This window comes from Cynoglossus semilaevis, chromosome 19 (genome assembly GCF_000523025.1).
Source record: "Cynoglossus semilaevis isolate Cse_v1.0 chromosome 19, Cse_v1.0, whole genome shotgun sequence".
Lineage (NCBI taxonomy): Eukaryota > Metazoa > Chordata > Actinopteri > Pleuronectiformes > Cynoglossidae > Cynoglossus > Cynoglossus semilaevis.
The window spans coordinates 11,453,856-11,462,520 of NC_024325.1; the positions used below are offsets into that span (position 1 = coordinate 11,453,856).

At 38.6% G+C, this 8,665-nt stretch overlaps 2 protein-coding genes across 2 annotated transcripts in view; one reads left to right on the plus strand and one right to left on the minus strand.

Annotated features, from left to right (window-relative positions):
* brwd3 (bromodomain and WD repeat domain containing 3) overlaps nucleotides 1-5,853 on the minus strand; it is a 12,740-nt gene extending 6,887 nt beyond the window's left edge. Inside the window, exons 1-19 of the mRNA XM_008332950.3 lie at nucleotides 5,672-5,853; nucleotides 5,457-5,515; nucleotides 5,317-5,346; nucleotides 5,074-5,133; nucleotides 4,283-4,433; nucleotides 4,037-4,135; nucleotides 3,537-3,697; nucleotides 3,023-3,244; nucleotides 2,593-2,693; nucleotides 2,410-2,480; nucleotides 2,210-2,310; nucleotides 2,090-2,130; nucleotides 1,894-1,998; nucleotides 1,500-1,650; nucleotides 1,279-1,413; nucleotides 1,074-1,202; nucleotides 611-836; nucleotides 383-523; nucleotides 115-289 (exon numbers count right to left, since the gene is read on the minus strand). Coding sequence (XP_008331172.1) covers nucleotides 115-289; nucleotides 383-523; nucleotides 611-836; nucleotides 1,074-1,202; nucleotides 1,279-1,413; nucleotides 1,500-1,650; nucleotides 1,894-1,998; nucleotides 2,090-2,130; nucleotides 2,210-2,310; nucleotides 2,410-2,480; nucleotides 2,593-2,693; nucleotides 3,023-3,244; nucleotides 3,537-3,697; nucleotides 4,037-4,135; nucleotides 4,283-4,433; nucleotides 5,074-5,133; nucleotides 5,317-5,346; nucleotides 5,457-5,515; nucleotides 5,672-5,705 — 2,192 coding nt within the window. The 5' untranslated portion in view covers nucleotides 5,706-5,853. The remainder of the gene's footprint in view (nucleotides 1-114; nucleotides 290-382; nucleotides 524-610; nucleotides 837-1,073; nucleotides 1,203-1,278; nucleotides 1,414-1,499; nucleotides 1,651-1,893; nucleotides 1,999-2,089; nucleotides 2,131-2,209; nucleotides 2,311-2,409; nucleotides 2,481-2,592; nucleotides 2,694-3,022; nucleotides 3,245-3,536; nucleotides 3,698-4,036; nucleotides 4,136-4,282; nucleotides 4,434-5,073; nucleotides 5,134-5,316; nucleotides 5,347-5,456; nucleotides 5,516-5,671) is intronic.
* Nucleotides 5,854-6,482: 629 nt separating this feature from the next.
* Nucleotides 6,483-8,665, plus strand: part of npas2 (neuronal PAS domain protein 2) — a 9,771-nt gene continuing 7,588 nt past the window's right edge. The window contains exon 1 of the mRNA XM_008332951.3: nucleotides 6,483-6,977. The gene's annotated coding sequence lies outside the window, so the exon portion shown is untranslated. The remainder of the gene's footprint in view (nucleotides 6,978-8,665) is intronic.

The following is an 8,665-nucleotide window of genomic DNA, read 5'->3' on the forward strand; positions in this document are numbered from 1 at the left end:
TGACCATCTTATAGTATATTAAACTCAGACAACAGTTTGCACTGATAAACAGTGACATTTTAGCCTTTATATTATGCTTTGTGGCACTATGTAGCATCATTCCCCCCGTCTCACCTGAATATTCCTTGCGGTATGTCATTTACCACCACGCGGCGGCTCCAGGCCAGCAGGTCCCTCTCAGTGGCAACTTGACTTTGAAGTGTGTTGTGCTGCATTTGATACACCCCATCAACCTGCCCTCTGTTTTGTTGTGCAGTCGGCGAGCTTACCACTTCTGCTGCATCACCAGCTAACAACAGACACAAAACATTTAGCAAATTTATTTTTCCAAAAATATCTATAATCTATCTGATGATCATTTAGTAAAAGTAGTGGAACACACCTCCTGCATTTTCAGCTTCAGGCTCAACATTATGCCGGCCATCCTGCTCGTTCTGTAACTGTCTGATGAGATTGTCCAACAAGCTTTCTCTGTTTTCAGATGTTTGCTGGCCGATCACCTGCTCAACCAGCTCTCCATCATCTAAACCACACAGAGATATTGGGTCAAACTTTTATAGTCATTTTGTTACAATGGCATTCTGGACAAGGGTAAAAAGAGGGATCTTACTGTTAGCCATGTATCCCAGCTGAGGTACCAACTGATCCTCTATGCAATTTTCCCTTCCTGGCACCAGACGCTGAAAGTGAGGAGGGTGAGGATTTCCATCAACGTCCACTAGAAAGGGTGGAGGCATGAGGTGAGGGACCTGCTGAGTCTGCTCGTCCAACACGTAATTATTTGAGTCCCGAATAAGAGGCCGATAATCCGTGTGAAAGAACATCTGGTCAGGAATCTAGTGAGGGCCAAAAATGCTGTTGTGTTAATAATGGAGGACACAATGGCAAAACATCTATGTTCAACCACATGCAGGCTAACAGTGTTAATTCCAATTTAAATTCTCATTAGCCTAAGTATTTTGTCAATATGAGTGGATATGCTTCTGACATATGTTTTTACAGCTACCATTTGAGATACCATTCTGTTAAATTTATTTCAGTAAAAAAAACAGGGTGGAAAACTTTTTAGTTACCTTTTCATAAGGTTGGCTGCAGCCAAAGCCAAAGATGAGCAAATGGCCATGTGAGTCAGTGCAGGCAAAATGTTGGCCATCGGCGGAGAACTTACAATCAAAAATAGCACCGTGTCCTTGGCCTTCAATCTGAAGGAAAGACATGAACTTTGAAGTACTGACAAACAATACTCAAAATTATTATTATTAAATATCAATCAGTTACCATGTTGAAAAAGTTACGGATCTTAGTTCCTTTAGTCAGATCCCAGATGTAAATGTTGCCATCATGGCCAGCAGATAACATAATGCGAGAATCAAACGGATGAGCCTCCAGCACATACACCTCATCGTCATGACCCTTGAAAGAAAAACAAATATAGAATTAAGCATTTTGACCAGAATTAGCTTGCATTCGTTTCGTGAAAGTAGACTAAGGTTACTAACAGATAAAACATGCAACAGCTGTCCAGACGCTGTGCTCCACACTTTAAGCAGATAGTTTGACACTGCTGTGATCACTGTGCTATCTGCACGGTCCCAAGCCACCATCGTCACCACCAGCTTCGTCTTATCATCCCCAGTAACAACAGTACTCCTAGAAAAAAAACACAGGAACATAAATAGGGGTTTAAGTATTTCTGGCTGAAAATCCATCTTTGAAATCTTCAAATATATTTAAATTTCTCAAATACTCAAATATACTCTATTCAATGCTATGGAATCAAAAGCATACAAACAAATTGGCAGTTCAATATACAACACAGTTCAACAGAAGAAACACTTAATTTAAATGGCTGAAGAGGGTCATGAAAGAAAGATTGACAGATGAAAGACTTACCCAGGCAGCTTGGCAGCCATGTCTAAAGTCATTTTCTTCCACTCTTGCTGCTGGTATTGCCAAATCTTGACCGTACCATCCCGACTTCCACTTACAAACCTGAGGCTAAAAGATCATATCCATGTTTAAGTTTGTAAGTTGTCCAAAATAACCAAAAATGTTTCAGGTTTGTCTTAATCTTTGCATGCATACACACCTGTCATTGTTATTGCTAAACTGGACAACCACCACTTTATCCTACAAACAGAGAAAAATAAAACTTTAGGCGAATAGAGTTTAGGTAAATTACATATGGTTACATCATTTTACTTCTTACAGTATGGCCATCCATCTCAGACATCTTTGTAGGTGAGTCAGCACCAAGGTAATACACTCTGATCATGTGATCAGTGCCACCTGTTGCCATGAACATTCCACCTATTTACAATAAAGGAAGTTTAAACACATTGGTTAAGGAATTGGTTTTATTATTGGACATTCGTTTTTTTATAAAAATAATATTATATGTGCACTTACCACTGCTGAATGAGGAAGTAGAGACCTGAACTCCTGGACGAGACCTCTCAACAAACTTGACAGGTTGATCACTTATTTAAAACAGAGAACTTGTAATTAGTTCCATTAAGTAGATCAAAAAGCACATCGATAGTCATTTGAATGACAATGTTATTTGACAATTTAATGTAAAGAAAGTCTTACTTGAACTTCAAGCTGAGTGAGTGCCACTTCCAAAAACACACCATGCCATCTGCACCTGTAGAGGCTAGATACCGTGTTGTCCCTTTGACAGCAGGACAAAACTACAGGGCCAGAAAAACACAGGTGGTAAGTACTATCCAATAAAAAAAAAAAACAATTCAACTGAATTAAATGAAAAATGTCTACTGGGAAATAGATCACTGGGTAGCAGGTTAAATCCTAGATAACAGAGAAGGTGCTAGAATTGTTCCACTGAAAAGAGCGAGTGCTCAACTCTTTTCAGTGGTTGAAAACTAATGTTTCTGGCACCTATTAAAACACATTTAACATGTAGAATTACATAAATAGCAAAAGATTGAAACAAATAAACAATTATTATATTATATTTTTCAAATGTGCTGGCAGGATTTTATAGGTGCCCCACTCTGACCTGTATGGATGTGATGGAGGCAGCATGAGCCTGCAGAACAGTTATTGGAGCACATGTTCGCAGGCACCACACTCTGATTACTTTGTCACAGCTGGCGGATGCAATGAGAGTATTCTCATAATTGACAGTCATATCACAGATCTCTGCTGAATGGCCACGGAGGGTTGCCAGAAGCCGGCCATCGTCTGTAGCCCAGATTTTCACCAGACAGTCATCTGAACCCTGTGTAGTGTCAAACATGAGTAATAGAGTAATTAAACATTACCACAAGTAGGAGACACACCAGTCTGATATTAGTTCCAGTGAAACAGTCTTTAGTTTAAAGATAAATTGATATGAATAAATACAAAACCTAATTTAAAAATTGCAATTTGGTTTCCACTGTATTTCAATGGTCTGTAAAGTTAGTTCTTTTCAAAGATGTTAACTCAACACACTTTTTTAAAGCCTTGTAATAACCCTTAACTCACTACAGAAACACTTTTCTAAAGCCTTGTAATAACCCTTAACTCACCGTAAATATCCGACGTCCTGTGCGATCAAATGCAACACAGTAGACTGAGGATAGATGACCAAGAATGCGTTTGTGTACTTTAATGTGTTGGTATGAAGAAGACGGGAAGACCTGGCCAAACCGAGCTGTGCCGGTGGCCTGGCGGGCACCCAAAATGGACACTAAGACACGGAAAGGGAAAAATGAAGACCATATACAGCAGTCTGCTAATTCAGCTAAATTCAAAGTAGTTCAACATCGACAGCATCTAACTAACAGCTAAATTGGTAAAGCTGTTAAACTGAGAGCTGTTGTGAAGATGAAATCTGAATGATGAAATCTAATCCACAAATCACATTTAGTCATGTAGACATGGTAAAAACAGAGGGCTGAAAATTAAAGTAAACATCAGAATGAACTACTACTACAAAATGTAGCCCATTAGTATAAGCATTTAAATGATGGCAAACATTTGTGGTGTTTGCCGTGGTAACAAGTAAATAGAAAAAAAGGTTACACACCAACACTGGGAGCATCTCCACTTTTGACAGGTGGTTCTGGTGGTCGTCCTCGGTGGAGTGCAGCAACAGCTGAGCCGCTGCATACTTTGTGGCTACAGCCTAGAACAGGTGGTGCCGTAAAAGGGCCATGAGTAATTAGTATGAAATTAATTTTACCAAATCTCATGTATATTTACAGCTTGTATTAACAACACTAATTATATAATGACATTGCACAAAATGTTTTGATGAAAGACAGAAGCTCACTTTTGTTGGTACGAAGCAAGGACTGTCTTCCAAGGCCCAGTAGTGTTTGCACTTTGGGAACACAAGTCGGTATCTCTTTCTCAATGAGGGGTCCTATTCGCTGACAAACACGCAAGAGGTAGTTTGCAGGAATGTGCTGGTTCAGAATCACCTGCGGAAATCACAATTTTCGAATTGTCGTTCACTCCTCATACATCAGACATAGACATATGTAGGTTTGTATAACAGCTACTGTATGGCACGTGGGAACCCTATAACTGCGCTACAAAGTCTTGATGCTGAAAAAGCATCTTTAATTTAGCACTGAAATGATTGGGATTTTACTTGAAATTAAATAAACTGTATTGCAACAATTCATCAAAATTAAAAAAAAAAACAATTAACAAAAATCTTACAGCCAGAAGACAATTTAATCTTACTGATGGCTGAAAACATAGGGGTGGGAAGGACAAAGACGCTCTTAACCAATCAAAACAGTGCCTTAAACTTCACTCAAAACGACCCCTGTGATCTTATTGGCTAAACGGAAGATTGACGCTGCCTGTTCCGCCAATGGCGACTTTTCCTCGTCTCTCGTCCGCCCTTTTGTCGACACAATAGCAAAGCCTGAATATTTACAACCATGGTGCACAAATATAAATGTTCGATTATCAAGTATTAATACATTTTCTACCACCGGCCACCGTAATAAATCGATAAAACATCGATGACTAAGAAAATTGATGATGACTTACTTTAGAAAATGCGATCGCTTTCTTTTTAAAACGGTTGACATGACAATTTTCACTCACCCAGTCCTGAAAGGTCCGTGTGTATTTCTGTCCGTCCCAACTCCATCGTTGAGGAACCAACTAAAGTTAAAAGACAACATTAAAAAAATTACTACACAGCTACTCTGGTGCCGTATCGAAACCCCGCTCTTTGTCACAATGCAGCCGCAAAACAACATATAAATGAAGTATAAATAGCGACCAGATGTGCGGCATCAACAAAAAAAAATAGACACAACGATAAAGAGGTGTCCCTAAACTTACCTCATACTCCTCAAGCTCCTCAATCAGGATCTGAACACACACATACACAGACGCGGTTAGCATTGGAAGTTAGCACTAGCTGCAACAATTGTGTTTGTAAAAGTTGACTGGAACATATTACACTTGTCGTCGGCTGTTACCTTTGCTGCTTTTTTACAAGGTCCAGACTCTAGAAATCTGGCAATCAGGAAATACAGATCTGAAAAGAAAAAAGAGTTATGCTAGTACTTGCTAACGTAACGTTAGCCAGCCTCTGGGATGCTCCCCATTACTTAGCTTTCGATTTTAAGTACTCCTGCATATTATATGCATATAAAATGTAGTGTCAGATATTGAAGAACAGCTAAACACTTACCAGCTTCGGTCTGTGAGCAATGTTCTCTTGCCATCGCTTAATAAGACAGGCGACATTACAAGACAAACCGATATCTTAGCTTTTAGCCGCCGGTTGGCTAACAGTAGCTAAAACAGGTTGGTGAATGGCCTCCTGCTTTCAGACCACCTGGTGCTTTGTGTTAGCGCCCTCCAGTGGACTTTGTCACTCAACGTTCTATCTTTTTAAATCTCAAACTAATCCGTTCTTTATTATGTATGTTATTTGTTTTGTGCCTTTCATCTTCCAAAACAAATGATTCTATTTAGGGAGTGCGTTCGGTCATTAAATTTAGAACAGAAATTAATTTGGTATAGAATAGGTCTGTACTTTTGAGATGGCAACAAAGCAGTCATATAGAGCAACAACAAATATATGGATAATTTTCAAACTAAAATGTATTGTACTTAATTTAACCTGTTATATTGTGCACTTTAACGGTTAACTCCTGGCAAATTTTTGTCAGAATTACTTATTTACAATTACAGTTGTTACATACCTACATAAATCCCTTTCAGGAGTCTCGGGAGTGGCGATGGTGGCCCCACATTGAACACAACAACCATACACACGTTTCAAAACTGTGATTATAGTGTATAGTGAAGTGTCTAATCCCCATGTGTATGATTTTGTGCTGTGTGAGGAAACCGGGGTGTGAAAATTCCACACAGAAAGACCGGAATCAACCAGACATCTTCTAGGCAAGCGTTTTAACAAGATATGAACAATAAAGTGATATTTTTTTATTGTTTGTGAACTAATTTACATGTGTATTTTTTTTATTGTTTGTGAACTAATTTACAAGACAACAAACCCTGTTCGAAAAACTATAACCTGGTGCTTTTTTGACATAGTGATTTTAAAGACGAGGCTGTGTGCATCCTTTTCCCTCGTCCTGTTCATTTGTGTATACTGTAGCCCCTGCTGCTGCTGCTAATGTAACTGTCTATGTTAGCCTGGTACTGAGCTACCAGTTGACCTACTTTCCTTTCCTCAACCTCGTAACACACTGTTTCCAAGCCAGTGGTGGCGGAGGATGTGAAGTCACACACACACACACACACATATAGACATGAACGCACACGTACGCTCACTGCTTTGACCGGCTGTTCATAACAACTCTACAAGAACTTGGGTTAGGCGGTTGTGCAACGTAACGCTGTCGGGCTGTCCCTTCTCACATTCACATGCTGTTTGCTTTTTAGTTGCTTTTTAAAATCATGACCGATTGGATTGCATTGACAATTCATATGGATATATCTATTTCTGGCGAAGAGCCGCTATCGAGGTAGGTGTGGTTTATTTCTTGATCTGCGTCGCATCTGTGGTTGACAGTAGGAAAGCAAAAAATATCGATCGGCCGTGATATTAAAGCCCATGTATTTGAAGTAGTTTGGTGGTTAATCAGTGCTTGTTTATATTCATCTTCCATTCTTTCCTCTGACTCTACGTAGAGTGCATCTAATTTATTTCCTCGTAAAAAAGTAGAAAAATAATTATTGCAGCATTTCTCAGGCCAGGTTGCTGTTACCTAATCTGGCCGCCTTTAATGTAGTTCTAACTTCTCTGGATAACCCACTTTTGTTTCCAATAATATATATACAATATATACAACACCCTATCTACAATTTACATACCATGAGGCTTAAGATTGGTTGCATTGGTTGCACTTATTGCCCCGCCACTGTTTACTCTGCTGTAGCTGCACAAACAATAGAAATGTTTGTAGTATTTCATGTTGTGTTCTCACTACACCAATTTGTCTGTTTCACATGGTTGTTAACTGCAGATTTGACAAGCAGAAGCTGGTCGCAAGCCCTAAAGCACTTAGCCAAAAATGTCAAAGGATAATTCAAATTTGTCAAACATAACCCACAGTTGTTCAAACATGCATCAAGGTAGCCAACAGTAAGCTGATGGTGGCTAGTAAACGTATGATAAAAATGATGAAATGATAAAAATCACAATACACTTTAAAAAGACACAAACAGGACAAATAAACACAGTAGCATTAGTAGTAGTAATAATGATAAAATAACAACAATAATAATAAGAGGTGCAATTTAGAGCTAGTAAGGGGGGGTGACTTTATGACCTTTACATTTATCATTTGTCGTTCATCTTAGTTTATCTGAATGCTCCATGTACTGCTCCTGTCCTGCCCCACTGTCAAATTTTAAGACCCATTATAGCTCGCGAGTCAAAAAAGTTTGCCCACGCCTGATCTTGGGTCAACGGAGGTGAAAGAGGTCACATTAATGCATCTGTTTGACATTGTATACACATCAGTATTTTACTTGTCCAAACCAAAACAATTAAATTCCTTTAGGTGTGGTTATAATGGTTCATTAAAAGGAAATGGGATGTGAAACTGGGTCATCTAACTGGTTATTAAGGTGTTACATCCTATAAAGTTAGGTGTAACCAGAAAATTACTCACAGATATTGAAAAAAAAAAATTATGTTATTATTACTGAATGATTTGGCCTTTAAAAATGTAGATTAGTGAGGCTGTGGGTATCCGCCTGTAATGTTGTTGTACCATTGTTCAATTATAGGCATTGCAGTGTGGTAGAAGCTGCAGAAATTGAGGACAATTTCTGCAGCATTGAGGAAAAAAGGTTGTTGTCCAAATAAACATGGTGATTATTTGGAAACAACAACACACATCCTTCAGGATGTTTTTAGTAATGTTGAAGATGATGATGATAATCCAATATGGCAGCATCTTTATGGCGTAATAACAACAACCATTAGGACTTTAAATGTAGTAACATAGTGCAGTGGGATTTGAGGCATATTTTTGCTGCGTGGATGTAATGTTTAATGCCCCAAACAAATATATCTAAATGCAAAGTGATTTTTTATTAATTCTTAGGTCTATAATTAATCATTTTATATTGCAATGCAATCAGTCAGCAACATGATTATATAGCCTGTTCATCTGAAAGAACCTGTAAGTTTGAGCATGTGATG